The sequence below is a fragment of the Saccopteryx leptura genome, chromosome 1 (assembly GCF_036850995.1).
Source record: "Saccopteryx leptura isolate mSacLep1 chromosome 1, mSacLep1_pri_phased_curated, whole genome shotgun sequence".
In the NCBI taxonomy this organism is placed as follows: Eukaryota; Metazoa; Chordata; class Mammalia; order Chiroptera; family Emballonuridae; genus Saccopteryx; species Saccopteryx leptura.
The window spans coordinates 47,260,754-47,279,265 of NC_089503.1; the positions used below are offsets into that span (position 1 = coordinate 47,260,754).

Genomic DNA, 18,512 nt, shown 5'->3' on the forward strand with positions numbered 1-18,512 from the left:
CCTGCCATACATATCATCTTAACTTTACACCAAACAAAGGACAGAAGAAACTTGCCTCTGGTCTTTCCAGGGAACATGGGGGTAGTGTAAACCAGGGGCCCCCAAACTTTTTACACAGGGGGCCAGTTCACTGTCCCTCAGACCGTTGGAGGGCCGCCACATACAGTGCTCCTCTCACTGACCACCAGTGAAAGAGGTGCCCTGTCCAGAAGTGTGGCAGGAGGGCTGGATAAATGGCCTCAGGGGGCTGCATGCGTAGTTTGGGGTCACCTGGAACAATTCAGCACCACAGCTTAGCAGCCTTTTGCAACCTAATCAGGCAAGTGAGGTGGGGGTTGGGCAGACTGTTAGCTTACAGCCAACTCCACACACCTCTGTCTCCCAAAAATCTAACTCCAAAAACCCTGTTGATTTTTTGGTCTTCAACAGGCACATATTTTTCTGGAATACCATAGGGCTCACTGGAAATCTAGGGCACACCAGTGTGCCCTGGCGCACACTTTGAGAACCACTGCACTACAACCTAGATGAATCTCCAGGGAATTATGCTAAATGGAAGGGAAAAAGCCAATTCCCAAGGTTACATACTGCATAATCCCATTATAGAACATGTTTGAAATGGCACTTTAGAAATAGAGGATCAATTAATGGTTGCCAGCAGTCAGGAATAAGGTCAGGTGGGGGGCAGGATAGAGTTGAGTATAACCCTAGAGATCTTGTGGTATTGGGACTGTTCTATACCCTCTCTGTGGAGGTAGATACCTGAATCTACACCGGTGACACCATTGTACAGAACTTAACACATACACAGGAGTACAAGAAGAACTGGGGAAATGTGAATAAGATCGGTAGTATACTGCTCGGCGATTTTTTCACTCGCCCATACATCCATATCCCCTCCTGCCCCCAAAAGCTCTACTAAGCTTACTCTACTTTTAAAAAGCCACCTCTGTCCATGAAATCTTAGCCCTCTTATGAAAAAAAACAATCATCAGGCCCTCCCTAGACCTCCACCTATCCAATTACACTTCAGAGTAAAAAAAGCCTCCTTCCCTTTGAAGTCTCTCTGAGGTTTTCCTCCATCAAATATATCCTCAGTTCATAAATTATTCCACCCTACTAACCAAATGGCCAAGTCTCTCCCCTGGTCTAAAATAAGTCTTCCTTTAACTTTTTATGCCCTTTAAGTTACCACCATCTTATGGCTCCTTCCCTGTGTGGCCAAATCTCTTCAAAGAGTGGGCCATGGTAATGTTCCCTGAATAATGTAGTTCATTTCCTGCACTCAACCCCTATAAGGACTGCTACAAATATTGGTCTCATTATCTGTTCCTTTGTTTCTAAAAATGCAGGCCTGTCCTCTTGGACCCACACTGTAGCCGAGGCCCATGGCTCTCCAACCAGGCTGATCACCCAAACTACCCACTGAGATTTTAGAAATGTAGATTTCCAGACCATAATACATACTCCCAGAGATTCTGGCTCAATTGGTTTGTGTCCATTTTGTTTTCTTTCTCTTTTTTTTTAAGTTTCTCAAGAGCTTCTGCTGATGATGATCAGGTTTGGGAACCTCTGACGTCTCTTCCTTCTTCTTAAAAAGACAATCTCCTTATTCGCCCACTGCTACCAACACGCCACTTAAAATCTACGGCAGTTTAATCACAAGACACTGTGAACCTGTGCTTTGCAGGCCATTGTCACCCACTCTCACGGCTTTAGGGATCACTTCTCCGATGGTGAGCCTCAAACTATCCCTGCAACTTCAACAGGTCATCTCCGGGATGGTGACCCAGTATCTCAAGCACATGACACAACTCAACTCTCTACAAACCTGCTTCTCCTGTCTCCACTCCCCATTTAATGGTCCCACCATCCTCCCTATTACCCAAAAGCAGAACCCTGAAATCATCTTCAACTCCTCCTTCTCTTTCACAAATTGTATCCGGTCAGCCAGTCCTGTTGGTTCCATCTCTGAAAATGGCCTACTGAGAATGCCAGACCCTGGTTTAGGTCCCATCCTCTCCCACTTGACTACTGCAATAGCCATCCAACTTGCCATCACGCCTTCAGAGACGGCTTTGTAAAACACAGGCTGAGTCATGGCTCTCTGCTAAAAAAAATAAGAAAGTAATGGCTTCCCTTTGCCCTCAGAATGAGCACCAGACACATTCCAGCCCTCCAGGATGCAGTACCAGCCCTCATTTCCAGGCTCTTCACCATCAGCCTCTGGGACAAACCCTTATTTCTGAGAGCACCTGAGCTGTGCTTTTTTGAACTCTGTGCCTGTATCACACTCTTCCCTTAGTTTTGAATGTCTTTGCCTTCTCTCTCTACCCACAGTTGCAAGTGTAAATCCGGGCTCCAGAAATAACCTAAAGTTTTAGGCAACAATCGTATACCTACACACAAATATGCATTTTTTAAAGTAAGTTTATTTATTTATTTATTTATTTTTCTTTACAGGGACAGAGAGAGAGAGTCAGAGAGGGATAGATAGGGACAGACAAGAACAAAGAGAGATGAGAAGCATCAATCATCAGTTTTTTGTTGTAACACCTTAGTTGTTCATTGACTGCTTTCTCATATGTGCCTCGACAGCGGGCCTTCAGCAGACGGAGCAACCCCCTGCTTGAGCCAGCGACCTTGGGTCTAAACTGGTGAGCATTTTTTATTTTGCTCAAGCCAGGTGAGCCTGCGCTCAAGCTGGCAACCTCAGGATCTCGAATCTGGGTCCTGGGCATCCCAGTTCAATGCTCTATCCACTGTGCCACCGCCTGGTCAGGCACAAATATACATTTTTTTTGTAGAAAAAATCCACAGCTTTCTATAGATTCTTAAACAGATCTATAGCCAAAATAAGTTTAAAAAAGAAAAAACAAAGTAACACTTAGTGGCCTTTTCCCATTCAAATTTAGCTTAGACAAATCTGTCTCTCTCCCAACTCTCTTGCATTCTTAAATATAGATATGTGCATTCCCCAACCATAAATAATCTCACTTTGTGTTGCCCTACCAACTAACCTGTGTAGATCTCTAGCACAGAATATACTTCCTTAAATGTCATTATTGTAGTGAGTCTGTTGACTGGCTTGGTTTCAAATGTCAGCTCCACCACTTATTTATGGTGTGACCTTGAGCAAGTAAATTGACCCTGGTGGGCCTCAGCTTCCTCAGCTGTAAAATGGAGACAATCGTAATACCTATATCATTGGGTTGTTATGAGAAATAAACAGATAACACATTTTAAAGAAAAAAGAAAATGCCTAGCACAAATAACAGTTCAAATACATCAGTTATTTTCATTATTTCTTTTTTTAATCTGTTTTTCCCACTGAGGTCAAAACACAGGGCAGGCCCCCCATGAATGATTTATGTATGAGTCCATGTCTTCTGCAACCCCAGGGCTCATACACTGCCACAGCCGAGCTGTTGGAAAGTATAACTTGGTAATAATTTAACATCCTTTCCTCTTTCTCCTGTATGACCAATTCTTGAACCATCCCAATTATTTTTATTTAACATGGATTGCACAAGGGTTCTCACACCTTGTGTATAAACTTCTGCATGGCCCCCACATATTCAACTTCCCAATCAAAATGCTGATGACGCTGGCTTTCCTCTTCTCACAGGATCCAAACTATTTCAAAATCCCTCATTACTCATCTGTGCTTAGAATTCCAGAATTAACTCTTATTCTACTACTCTGCCTTTATGGGTACAAATCTGTCCTACCTCTTGAGCTAACCTTTTCCACCATACATAGCAAAAATCAGTGTTTTTTCTGTCTCAATCTGGAAAGACCATTAAATATACAAACATCCTTTACTTTTTCTTCTTCTTTCTCCTTTATTTCTAGCCAGTTCCTCAACACTAAAGGCCTCTCTTTCATTCTATCAATAATTCATGTATGCATATATTCAAGAAACAGTAATGACATTTTCTATGTCCCATAGGGAATAAGCAGGATGAGATATGGAGCTTCCAGCCTGTTTCTAAGGGTCCAACTCTTCATGCTTCATATTTCTGGCCAATTCACTTAAAATAATGCCCTGAAACACAGGTCAGACCAAAAGAGAAACTCAAAGATGCCATGTGAGGTTCAGATGGAGAAATGCTCACCGAGGGGCACTTTCCCAAGGCCTGGAGATCCTACAGGGCTCAGATCCTATGGCCATTTTTCCACATCAAGGTCTCTAGGGCCTCCACAGACAGAAACCACCTTTCTGGTCCTCAAAGACATGTTGTAAAAGTCCACTGTCTTTCAAAGGGACAGTCCTGCATTGCCTTGAACAATTCTTCAGATCAGATTTTAGTCTCTTTGCCTACACTAATTAACTAGTGCACCTTCACATCTGCCTGTGTGTACTCATTCTGATGTCCCCTTGTCTGTTCTGCCACCATCTCACTGAAATGGCCCCCCTCCCTCTTCTGTCTTGCGCTTGTATAAAGTAAGAACAGGGGCAAGTCCAAGTCCTGTCCTTTCCTGGCTGGCAGGTCTCAGGGCAGCACTTGAGGAAGGCTGGCCCAGAGATGCCTTCTTCCCCACCTTCTCTAGTCCTCACATCAGCTCTCTAGGGCTAACCAGTAAGTCTGGCATTCTAGCAAGAAAGGGGGCATCCCTGGAGCTGTGCTAAACAAGGACCCTGAAGATATCGATCAAAGAAAGGAGCAAGTCATTGTCCAGCAATTGTTCTGCCCAGGCTGCCTGTAGGATCCGAGGGTATCAGAATCTTCCAGACCTCTTCATAGCCACTATCAAGGCCAGTCTTGTGATCTAGGATCCTCCTGCTGCGTTATTTGAGAAGCTTTCTTCCTGCCAGTACTGGGGCAGGTGCCCTGAACATCAGTGGCCAAGAATAGGCTGCAAAAGGCTAAGTAGAAGGTGACCATCTTCAAAGGGTCCTCAGACTTCCCAGAAAGCTCTGGCACACAGCCCTGACCTCAGGTCAGTATTTCCTGCAAATGAACTGGTGATGGCTCCATGAGGGCAGAGACTATGTCTGTCTAGTTGACTGCTATATCCTTAACAACCCCTAGCACAGCGCTGAGATACAGGTGGAGTTCAACATTTATTTGTTGAATTAATGATTAATAACCTCCACCAAGGAAGGATTGAAAACACACTGGGAAAAGCTCAGGTTTGGGAGCCAGACCTGGATTTGCAACTTTCCAGCTCTACCATTTATACTGCTCATATGCAAGCCACTTTACCCCTCTTAGCCTCAGCTTCCTCATCTCCAATGTGGAGATCATAACACCCACGCATTGCACATCCCATAGTCCAGCCCATGACAGAGAACACTTTTTGGTTTTGGTTCATAAACACTTTTATAGCTCTCACTGGAAACCAGACACTGTTCAAATGTGGCAGGGGGGATCCTAGATCACCATTAGTTTTATTTCTTGTAATAATCCACTGAAAAAGGATCTATTTAAATCCCTTTTGCAATTGAGGAAAGAGGGGCACACAAAAGAAAAGCAACTTGCCCAAAATCTGATACCAAGAAATGGCAAGGCCAGGATTCATATCAATTTCAAAGTCCAAGACGTGAAGTGTTATACATTTCTGTCTCTGAAGCAAGCAATCAATGAACATTAGCTCCTGTCCTAACCCTGGTTTGATTATGGGAGATACGGGACTACATAGCCAGACTAGGGTTTTCAGTTGCCACAGACACACAGCCAGGCATTCCCCGTTTGCTATTTTGTTCTGATTTGTTTGGAACTAAGGTCTGCTTCCATGAAATCCAACTCCAGACAAGTCTGCTATCAAGAACTCCTCTCCCATCTTGTCCTCTGTCTCCTCCACAACTTTCTACCAGAAAGAGAGATACAGAGCTGTGTAAAAATAAGAAAAGGAAACATACAACTTAATACCAAAATACAAACAATCCAATTATAAAATGGACAAATGACTGGAAGAGTCCTTCTCCAGTGAGGACAAACAGAGGGCCGACAGACATATGAAAAGGTACTCAATGTCACTAATCAGAGAAATGCAAATTAAAAACGCAATGAGATATCTCTTCACACCTGTCAGAATGGCTACCACCAATAAATTAACAAACAAACAACAAATGTTGGCAAGGATGTGGAGAAAAGAGAACCTTTGTGCACTGTTGGTGTGAATGCAGATTGGTGCAGCCACTGTGGAAAGCAGTAGGGAGTTACCTCAAAAAATATAAAATGTAACTGCCTTATGACCCAGTGATTCCACTTCAGGAAATATGTCCAGAGAAACCTAAAACACTAATTCAAAAGAATATATGTACCATGTTTATTGCAGTTATTTACAACAGCCAAGATTTGGAAGCAGCTCAAGTACCCATCAGTAGATGAGCGGATAAAGAAGCTGTAGTCCATTTACATGATGGAATACTATTTGGCCATAAAAAATAAAATCGTACCTGTTGTGACAACATAAATGGACCTGGAGAGTATTATGCTAAATGAAACAAGACAGACAGAGAAAGATAAATATCATATGATTTCACTTATATGTGCAATCTAATGAAGAAAATTTAAAAAGTAACCCAAATAGAAACAGCCTCATGAACAGAGAACAGACTGACAGCTGTCTGAGAGGAGAGGGTTGGAGAGCTGGGTGAAAAAGGTGAAGGGGTTAAGCAAAACAATAACAATAACAAACACCTCACAGACACAGACAACAGTATGGCGATTACCAGCACCGGAGGTCAGGGGAGGTAGAAGGGGAGAAAAGGGGTGATAGATGGTGATGGGAAGAGACTTGACTCAGAGTGGTGAATACACAATATAATATACAAATAATAATAGTATTATAGAATTGTATATCTGAAACCTATATAATTTTAATAACCAATGCCATCTCAATTAATTCAATAAAAAATTTTTAAAAAGAAAAAAAATAATAAAAGACCTGACCAGGCAATGACATAGTGGATAGAGAGACCCAGGTTAGCCTGGGTCTGGAGATGCTGGCATGCTGGAGACCCAAGTTCAAAACCCTGAAGTCGCCAGCTTGAGTGCGGGCTCACCAGCCTGAGTGCAGGGTCACCAGCTTGAATGTAGGATCATAGACATGACCCCCATGGTCGCTGGCTTGAAGCCCAAGGTGGCTGGCTTGAGCCCAAGGTTGCCGGTTTGGCTGAAGTCCCCTGGTCAAGGCACGTATGAGAAAGTAATCAATGAACAATTAAGGTGCTGCAATCAAGAACTGATGTTCCTCATCTCTCTTCCTTCCTGTCTGTCTGTCCCTGTCTGCCCCCTCCCCCAAAAAAAGAAAGAAAGAAAAAGAGAGAGAAAGAATATGCAAGCTCTCAGGGACAAAGTCAAAGAGGTCTCATCCTCCTAATTATCCCTAAGAATACCTATCTACATGTAGGGTACCCAAGACAAAAGTCATCTGTCCACGTGAAGACCAACCATATGCAGTCTCAGCTTCCTCACAGACCCAGGGAGCAGAGAGGAAAGTAAGCCATCTCTTCCAAGGGCCCAAACCTCATCATACAGAGAGCTTTCTGTTCTTCCCCCTATAAGATTGCATTTGCCACACTGACAACCACAGAGGAAATTTCATTACCAAAATAAATTGGTGCTGTACTTGACCTTGCTTCTCCTGTGGCTCAGGATTAGTGACATCACAACGCACTCTACAAATGCTCAGAAATATCAGAATAACCCCCTCGAGTCAAAAACACTTGGTGTTTAACTAAAAGGCATTAAATTATTTTTATTTTACTCCATGGGATCCAAAATGCTTTCAATGTTTTCATTTTCAAAATGCTTAAGAGAAAAAGTATGTGCTCTGGATCTTAAGAAACCTCGACTCCTGGTCTGGTTTCTGTCCTGATTCACTGATGGTAAGATGGGGAACAGGCCACAAGCCAAGGCACAGTAGCTCTGACCCACTGCTCACATGACTCAATCCTCAACCGGCTGGAGCCTCACTGTGGAAGCTCCCAACTCAACCTCTTCTCATCCTCAGAGTCACAAACATGCCGCAGGCTGCTTTGGGGCGCTTGGGACAGTTCTTCAGGGATCCAGTCTCCATCGCCTATGGCCTGGCTAACTACCATGTTTCCTTCCAAAGTAGCAGTAGAAGTAAAGCTCCCCATGTTGAGAGGAAGTTCAGAGGGATGTTTTCTCACCAAGGCAGCTGCCTGGAGTAGGGTGGCTTCAGGGCCACTGCAGCAAAAGCCTTTTCTGCACCCCCAAACCTGCAGTTATGGTTCCTAATGCTGCTTGCTTAAAAAGATGGCCTCGTGTTTACACCAGGTTGGTCACCAGCACAGTCAGTAAATGCCAGGCTGCTGTGAGGGGGAAATGGCATCATCCACCCAAAGCATACGCTCTCAGGACACGCTCAGAATCTGATGTCTATGGGTATTAAAGACATGCTCCCACAACTAGCACTGCGTTGGTTGAAACTGATCGCTCTCAGGGAGGTACAAGTCAGAAAATCGCAATGTCATAAATCGAAAAGTCCCAAGGACCCATGGGTATCATCTCCTTTACCTTCTTTTCTTACAGGAGAGAAAAACGGAGATGCAGACCAGAGGTAGGATTGTTGGTAGATGACTCAAATCCAAATCTCCTCACTGTTCTAGTTCCTAGCCACCTGCCTCTAGCATCCAATTACCAACAAGAGCTCTTACACAATTATTTTCACACGCACACACAAAATTCTATTTATGATGACATTACTGGCAAATTGGTTAAATCCCTGGTCAGTAAACTGCGGCTCGTAAGCCACATGGGACTCTTTGGCCCCTTGAGTGTGGCTCTTCCACAAAATACCACATGCGGGCGCTACCTCGATAAGGAGTGTACCTACCTATATAGTTTAAGTTTAAAAAATTTGGTTCTCAAAAGAAATTTCAATCGTTGTACCATTGATATTTGGCTCTGTTGACTAATGGGTTAAATGAACCATGGCTGCCAACTAAAGAGGACACTCAGTGAAGAAAACAAAACTGAAGTTGAAAAGAAACTGTTGCTTTGAGTTGTGTTCTCAGCCCGGAAACCTAAAGGAACAGTGCCCTCCCCAGTAGTCCCTGTGAGAAATGAAGGGCCGTGGTTATTCCCCACTAGGATTTCCAATCCTGCGCCAATACTTTAGTTTGCAACAATTTCTGGGTAAACAAATGGGAGTTGTACAAGGTAAAGTGGCCTGAAGCTACTTCACCACTCAGACTACAATCAGTTTCAAAGAAGGTTCAAAGATTCAAGTGCTTTCTTCTGCCTTTAAAATGGGGAGGTGAGATTTTTAGGGATGAAGACAAGACCCTGAAAGCAAATAGGCTGAAGACAAGAAGTAGCCCAGGAAAGATACTAACACACAGAAAACCAAAGGCCCTGAAACTTTCTACCCACAGCAGCAGAGCTGTTTCATCCTGAGTCCATTTCAGCAGACCCAAAGGGCTTCTATGGCTACAAAAGGATCACACAAGGGCCTAAAACAAATGCTGAAGGTTTGGGTTCTCTCTCTCTCCCTGTGACACTGGCAGGCTTAGAGACTCCAGTGCTGCAGAAAGCAAAATTTCCCTTGTTTCCATTACATCATCCAAGTTGGAGAGGGGGAGGGCGGGGTGGGGGGCACAGCTGGTGGCAGCTGCACCACCATCTGCTTTCTCCTTAGCAGTGTGTGCTAGCTGGAGCTGCAGCCTGCTCTGGCTCCTGAGAGAGGAGGTGCAGCATTAAAGGCACAACACCCCATTATGAACAAGCTTTAAAATTATTTAGAAATAAATCACTCTTGTGATAAGTTAACAACCTCAGGTAAGTTGCTAAGCCAGTTCTCTTGAATTGAGGTTGTTTGCATCTCTTTAGACTCAGCCATAGTGCAAACTCTGTCAACTCAATGTGCCCGATTAGACAAGCAGAATGTACAAGCCACCACCTGCCATCTGCTTCCCAAAAGGTAAGCAGCCAAAAAGTACACATCTGCAGCTGGAAGCATTAGCGGATGGTGTGGGGAAACCCAAACCTAGCACTTCAGCTCCACACTTTGGTTCCCCAAGCTGTCTGGTCAACCAGTCTTGCCCTCCTAGACACTCATGGAGTTTCCCTCAGAACACACTGCCTGGCTTCCCCTTATAGAAGGGGAGACAGGTGAGAATAGCCGGGGAGAAGAAATTAATACCTTGTCTGCCATTCACCTGCAAACTGGCAACAAAGGAGCAAACTGGTGGTTTAATGGTCTGATTAAGCAATGCACATGTTTTATCTAGCCTATACAGGGTTATGTTAAAAAAAGAAAAAAGTGCTGACTTTTAAAAGTGAGATTTCCTATATAAATATCTATATTGCAAGCTCTTCCCAGAAAAAAAAAGAGATCAGTAGCACCAGACCCCCATTTCAGTTATCTGGCATAAATTGCCACACTTTCTTCGATTTGACGTGCCTTCTGAAGAACCAGTGCCCACACTGGTGTCTGCAAATGCCATTGCAACTGTCTGTGTTCCCTCCTGGACCTTGAGAACTTCTGATATAAAGCCACCGAGCATGGAGAAGGAGAAGGAACCCCTAGCGAATGATACCCCAATGGTGCTTTACTCACTCTCCTCTTTAGTTGAGATTTAGCCCCTCAGATGGCCAACTAAAATTCTACAAAGATCATTCAACACAATATAATGAATAGATCTAAGCAGAAGGCTAGCTACAATGATCCTACTACTAAAGCAAGTTGCAGCGTTTCCAAGGAACATTCCAGACCACTTACCATACATCTTGCCTTCGTCCGATAAGATGATTTTCCTCCTTCCACATGGTGGATAGATAGCCAAGGCTTCCTGAAAGCTCTGTTCAATGTCAGGACTCCAGACCCCTTCTGCATCATTGTCAATTGGCTTATCTGCAGAGTCACTCATCCTTTCCATGTTTTCGGCAGGGCTCTCGCTGCCGCTCCAGCTGCTGGGCTCAATTTTGGCGGTTGGATTTTCCAAGCCGAAGCCTGGAGCCTTTTCAAGAAAATAAACCTAAGAGAAAAATCAGAAGATAGCGTGATAAGGACGAAGTAACCACCAACATACTGTTCTTGCTAGATTCATTGCACATCCTTCAGTTGGCTGCTTTGCTTGGAAAATAACTTCTAGCAGAGGGTTTCTGAGATCCAAGTGTCTTTTTTTCCCTTGCTGTATTCATGTTAGGGCACTCAGTACAGAAATGTACTGGCAGACAGAAGCTGATTATTCTTCACAGATGAGAGTAAGTTCTCATCCGAGAACAGTACTCATTCTCAGTTGCAAGTTCTCAGCCGTCCATGCAAAACCATTTACCAAGTGCCTACTATCTACCAGGAGCACTTTGCTCAACGATAATCAAATCTCCATAGCAGCACAATTTTATTTAAAATAATGTAAAACAAAAGATGTCTGCCTCACTGTAGCAATTGACATGGTAACTCTGAAATGTTAAACTAAGATGTAAGATGGTAGCAGGATACAAGAAAGGAGATTGTTTTGTTATCACAAATACTCACGCTACTAAAACAGTAATGACAGCTGACTTGGACCTGCTAGTTGATAACATTTCTCTGTAGGACTTTGATCCTGTACAGTGAGGTCACTTTGCCATTCTCAGCTTCTAGAATGTACCCTTGAAGCAGGGACCAACCTGTCCCCGTTCCTGCCTATCCTGCAAGAGCTACAAGTGGCCAGCACATGTGCAGAAATGCTGTACACCTACATGGGCACTTCCTCTGGTAGCCTCCTCAGAATTCCTGATCATAAAGAAACCATTAGCGAGACTTTCATTTATTTCTCCGTAGCACTAAAGATTATAGAATCGTGCATGAAACCTATGGTCTTAAAAGGATAAGCTTTCCAAACAAATGTCAAATTGGCACAAACACCAATGTGAAAATTATCTAATCCAGTACCCCCTGCTGTTCACACACGAACATATCAATATTCCCTTTGTTGAAAAGGTATCAGATCATTAACTCAAAGGTTTCCCCCAAAAAGGGAGAATTATTCCTCCTGTGGACTGATCAAAGGGAGGTGCTGGACCTTAGTAGAGAGAGCTTAGTAGGACTACCATTCCCTTCATCCTGCCCCATCGAGTCCATGCAACATGACAACAGAGGAAGCCAGGAGGGGAGCAGGTGCTGGCCGCCCCACCGGGCACCAGGCACTTCTCTGTGCTCCAGGGCAGTCACCTGAGAGCATGCAGCCTGTCTGCTTTCCTCCTCCCTCCCAATTGTATCCCTCTCCCCTGCCCTCCCCCACTGGTGTATATCAACAGATCCCAGGTGCAGAAACTCTGAGTCACATGAACATTACATTATAACTAGTGGGTGATTTTGGCTTTGTACCCTGACAGCATTTTAGATTTGGCAGCACCTGGATAAAAGAAACCCCCAGGTTGTCTGCATTTAAATGCTGCCACAGATCCATCATTCAAAGAACTTGTCAGCAAAATATTTACTACTTCTTACCAACACATGTACATTGACACAGGACTTTAAAAACTGCCAAATGTTGAAGTATAAATTATGCCACAAGAAAGAGTTTTGTGATTAACCCCCAGATGAACTCAGCAATGCCTGCAGTGTAGGCCTTTTGAATTCTCAAATTATTACATTTTTTTGCTGGAATCTAAGAGTCTTATAAAATTCAAGCTGAGCTGTATGCTCCCCTAGAGTCCGTTCTAGCTCCAGAGCAGTTTCCTGGGGTAATTATGAGAATACAAGTGAATGGTTTTGCACTGTGGCTAGTCCACTGTCTCCCTCTCCACCTTACCCACACACAACAAAAACAAAACCAAAAAACAGACATACAAAAATACAGGTCAGTCCTTAAGCTCTGTGCAGCTCAAAACAGTATGAATTCACTCCAGGGAGCCACATTTTAAGATAAACAGTGGATATGCCCAGCCAGCAATCACTATGGTAGAGGGACGGAGTCAAGGACAGAGAGGGCCAGCTGAAGGGACCAGGGGAGCTTTACTTGCCTAAAAAATATTACCATATAACTGAGAGCCTCAGAGTCTTCAGACCTCAGACCAAAACACACCAACATCTCCCTGATCTGATGCTTAAAGTTGCCTCTAATACTTCTCAACCAGTCATACAGTCTGCATTTGAACATCACCAATGACAAGGAATCCACTATCTCCCAAAACCACCTCCTTCACACTGACATGTTAAAATTCTTCCATCTATTAGGTTAAAACCCATGCCCAGGTTAACTTCCCTAACCCATCCCTTGGAAAGCAAATCTCCCACCAAAACACCCATTTAGATATGAAAGGAGCAGCCCCTGGGCTCCTAATTGAGTCCTAGATTAGACATAATTCACATCATACCTGGACCAGTCCTCCTCAACGCATCCCAGTTTGTCTAGCCCTCAATAAATGACCCTCAGATCGACTATGATCCATAAAACTTTTAATCTCCCACATTCCAAGTGCTATTCCTGAATTGCCTTGAATTGCCTTTCCTAATGCAATTGGTTTAGAAGCTAAAAGTAGGAGTTTACGTTGACTCCTTAATATAATATTAAATTCCATTATTTTAGTGTTAGCGCATGGCTCAAAGCTAGTAAGATATTTTTGTTGTTGTTGGGTTTTTATCTTTGGGTGTTTTTTTTGTTTTGTTTTGTTTTGTTTTGTTTGGTGAGAGAAAGAGAGACAGGAAGAGAGATGAGAAGCATCATTTTGTAGTTGGACCACTTTAGTTGTTCCTTGATTGCTTTCTCATATGTGCCTTGACCAGGGGGCTTCAGCTGAGCCATTGACTCCTTGCTCAAGCCAGACACCTTGGGCTTCAAGCCATCCATCCATCTTCAGGCTCAAGTGACCATGGGGTCATATCTATGATCCCACACTCAAGCCGACAACCCTGTGCTCAAACTGGTAAGCCCACACTCAAGCCAGCAACTTTGGGGTTTTGAACCTGGGTCCTCAGCATCCCAGGTCAATGCTCTATCCATTGCACCACCACATTTTCAGGCTGGTAAGATCTCTTTGGATCATATTTGCCAAGCTTAGTGTTGTTAGACACTGAACATCCTCTGAAGAGCTGTCTGTCACATGGAGAGCATATTGACTCATTCTGTGGAAGTTATAAGATTCTGGCTCAACATGAGAAAAAACTTTTCTGATAGTTGATCTAGGGATGGAGTGCCTTAAAGACAGACAGCAGAATCCTGTAGACAACCCATTGAAGTTACCTCTAAAGCTAGGATTCACATGCCCTTGGTTGTTTGGGGAATGCAGTATGAGCATTAACTGGTCCATCCACTTAGTAAGCGCAAGCACTATTCTAAATGCTCACATTTTTATTCACTTACTGCAAAGTGAAGAACTCTGTGTCTGGGCTCTTGCAATTTGGTCAACTGGAGCTCAGCAGAATGGAATTACCTACTCTGGACAAGGGCCAGGACCACAGCCCCAGAAGCTACCAGATACATAATCCACTGAGTTATACAGGCCCTTGGTTTTACAACCCAATTGTAAGATGAGGCCCTGTATGGTCAGCTAGTTTCCAATCACAAGACTGGGGCTGGCTGAGAAAAGCTCCCTGTACTCGATACTGAAATAACCATTCTGGCATTCCATCCCTCAGGTCCCTTCCAGCCCAGCTCAAAATCCACCTCATCCTGGAAACCGTCCTTGTATCTAGTGGCTCAGAGTATGAGCCACACATTAGGAGTGTCCTGAAAATGTGTGGCATTAGTAAACTACCACCCAAGTAAGCTACCTGGTGTCTGAATACTTAGCAAGAAGCACCGGCTTATTACCAACAATGAAATCTCATCAAGTGAATTAGGCATAAAACATCTGAGCCTATAGAGCTGATGTCCTTACCTCTTTATCCCTCCTTTGAACAAGTGAGTTACCTTTCACTCAATTCAGTAAATAATATTGAGACTCAGACTGATCTGGATTCCAAACCTAGCTCGCCTACTAGCCATGCTTTCCAGACTAAAGTAGTTTACCTCTTGGAAGCTCAGATTATATTTGTAAAATAAAATTTATAATGCATAATAAATTAAATTCAATCCTAACACAGGAAAATCGTTAAGGGGTGGAGGAACTCTATCCGACAGGAGTGCTGTAAAGATTTAGAGATAATGAGTAAAGGTGCTCTGTCATCTGTAAAACCATGACCAGATCTTCATTTATTTTCAGGTCCATTATCTCTAGACAGTGGTGTGCACCTTGTGGTGCCCAAATACCTACTGACAATGGGATCATGAAGAAATAAAGGCACTTTTTTAATGGTTCTCTTTGGGAAATAAATTAACAAAGGAACCTCTTACAAAGTCTTCAGATGACTAAATGGAAAACTTAAATTTCTAACAAACCCCTTTACTTATAACACTCATTTAAATCTAACTTTTTATGCACAGGTTCAATACTGTACATATTCTTCTGGGAAGTGTGGTTCAAGTGAATAATCCCAAATCTAAAGGAAAGTCAGAAGGAACTCTCATTGCTGAAAATCATGTAGCCACTGTGTGCCTCAGTTTCCATCATTAACACTTTTCTAGTAGTTGCCTGTTTCTCTGAAACTTTTCCTAGCCACACCACAATAAACTCTAAAAAGAACTTTGAACAAGGACCCATATATTCCTGCTAAATGCCCAGCAGCTATACTTCCTAAATGGATCATTCTTTTACAATCACCCACTGACACTCCAAAAACAGTAAATGAGTACACTGGAATGACATCATATGTATATTCAACCAATCCACATTTTAACAAAAGAGCCTGAAGAAGGGAGTGAGTCAAATACTGGTGCTTCTGACACCAACTCTATTCACAGAACTAATGAACAAGGCATATGACATAGGACACAGGAATCTGCTATGCCCTTCATCTTAATTCTTGTAGGTCTCTTATAATTAAGCATCTCATCCACTTATGGGTGAATTAAGAGCTCTTAAATAAAAGGGTTAGTTTTAACTAACTGATTAATGAGATGCTACTGAACATGAAGGTCACAAAATAATCTATATGGCGTATTTTAGCCAATATCTTAACACCCTATGAGGCAAAAGTAAAAGAGCTGGACTAGGAGTTGGACTCTGTCTTTACCTGAGTAACTCAGGACCACATCGTACTCGTAGGCCCTGTGTGCCTCAGTTTCCACCATTAATGCTGAAGGTGGCTAACTTAGTTATTCATCGCCTTGTGTAAGAACCTATAATAGAACTTAGTAAGTTGGTTTACTATTGCTCCCCACCCCTTATCCACACTTTAGTGTCCCCGAGGGCAGGGACTGATACCCTCAGAACATTATCTCCGTTGCTAGCACAGCACCTAGCCTAATAAATATTCAAGAAAAAAAGAAAGAATAAACCAACAACCAGATAACATGAACATTCTTGACAACATGACCAAACTTACCATAGAGCTTCACCCTGACTCTGGCCAAGGTTCTAATGAGTAGTAAGAGCCCAAGGGAAATCCCCCAATGAGGAAGATGGAAGAGGACACACTTAAGTCTGGCACAGCTTGAATAAACAAGAGTTGGCTGTCTCATCCCATCTCTTATTTATTAATCGTGATTATTGACAACCAGTAGTCTTTCTGTGTTAAAGGGACAACTATGGTTTGGGTCATCTAGCAGGTAAGCTTCTTCTACCACAAACAAACCTTATTTTGAGTGAAATGTTAATTTTGAGATACAATATTTTACCTTTACTTCCCCTCTACCCCCCTTTTTTGCCACAAGATGAAAACTAGAAGGTGACAGCTTAAAAAAAAAAAGATATACAGGGGGCAGACTGGTGAAGGTATAAAGACCAGAAACCAAAGAGGTGGCCAAAAACGAAATCCAAAAGGTAAAAAATGGCAGCAAAGAAATCTGAGTAGATGAGTGAAAAAGGCAACATAGAGGGAGTTGTACTGAGAGTGAGAAAAAAGGATTTCTAAGCACTCTGGAGAATGTGAAAATAGACACAGGTGGAAGCCACTTTAGGGTATAAAGAAAGAGAATCCCATGGTTGGAATGATATTTTAGGAGACAACTCAACCAAGCATTTGATGGTTTGAAGTTCACTACTATCTTGTGATAGCCTAAAATTTTCTCATATGAGAAATGCTGCCCTCCAACAAAAAGATTAGGAAAAAAGGAGCTTTACTTTCAAAGTGAACTGATATCTCAAATCTAAATTCAACCTTCTCCCAATGAACCAGTTTCAAGTACAATGTAGGAAGTTTTCACCTACAGGATCTTATTTAATCATCACACTACCTTCGTTGGGTATCCCACCTTATGAGGTCCAGAGGTCTAAATAAGTTGACCAAAGTCTTACACTTAACTGAATTTGAACCTAGGAGTCATTTCTCCAGAGAGAATGCACATATCATGGGAACATCAGATTCACACTACATGCTCACTAGCTTACAGGTTGGATTTCAAAGGGAGGGAATGTAGGCAGTGCTGAATTCTCAGGTTTGTCCATGACTGACACCATCAAGCACAGTCTAATTAATTCCTAATGAATAGTGATGATACTGATTCACCTTCCTAGGTAGTTGGGAGGAATGTCAGGCACTAATGATGGTTAATCACTTTTGCATATGTAAAGTGGGGCAGGTTATTATTTTCCTACCATTTCAGACACTAGACAAACTTGCTAATAAGTGGCTTGAAAAACATGAGGATTGGCAGCCTAGATTTTGAAGGCAGCCTCCAGAAGGATGGAACTATAGAATGTAAGTCATTTTCAAAGAGAGAGTAGAACTTTTCGGGAATGCTGACACTGAGAATTGAGGTCACATCTGCTGTGGAGCCAGGATCAGCCAGTGAGCCTTGGTGTCATATACTCCCAATTGCCAATAGTTCTCTCTAATTTCAGCGGGAAGAAGTGGATAATTGCTCCTTCTCATTTTCAAAAATCACTTCCCTATCAACAGGATCCATCAAAAAGCCAATACTTCTTCATCAAGCTCCCAACGCTGGGTAACCCATTAGAGGACTTAGCATTGCCCTCCTGAGATGCCCTAATTCTCCACTCCATCAGCACTAAGTACTTGCCCAGGTGACAGCTCAAGAAAGGCTTCGATTGATTTCATGCTATGCAGCTCTGTATTACCAGCCTTTGGGGGAATCACCTTCCCTATCCCCTTAATGAATGTTAGCTTTTGAGAACAGAAATTCCTGCCTCTTCCTTCTCCTCATCACCACAACCAGTCAAGTTAACCTTCAAAAAGACATGGACACAGACTCAGATCCAGGCAGGCTATCTCATCTGGCCATTTCAAACTGAAGACTTGATATCAAAATAGTCTACTCATAAAGGGAAGACATGACTTGTAAGCTGAGTCATGGATTCTGAGAGTTGAACAGTTTTTTTTTTTCTTTTAATTAAGTGAGAGGAGGGGAGGCATGCAGGATCCACCCTGCAAGCCCACTAGGGGGCAATACTCTGCCCATCCAGGGCCATTGCTATTTCTTAGCAACTGAGTTTTTCTTAGCACCTGAGGCAGAGGCCATGGAGCCATCCTTAGTACTCAAGGCCAACTTTGTTCGAACCATGACTGCAAGAGGGAAAGAGAGAGAGAGAGATAGTAGGGGG

General features: G+C 43.0%; 1 protein-coding gene across 7 annotated transcripts in view; it reads right to left on the reverse strand.

Moving 5' to 3' along the window:
• Nucleotides 1-18,512, reverse strand: part of TEAD1 (TEA domain transcription factor 1) — a 279,132-nt gene that overhangs the window by 187,104 nt on the left and 73,516 nt on the right. For all 7 annotated transcript variants that reach the window (XM_066365705.1, XM_066365711.1, XM_066365732.1 and 4 more), the window contains one exon: nt 10,702-10,957. In XM_066365705.1, the coding sequence (XP_066221802.1) occupies nt 10,702-10,858 (157 nt within the window). In that variant the 5' untranslated portion in view covers nt 10,859-10,957. The remainder of the gene's footprint in view (nt 1-10,701; nt 10,958-18,512) is intronic.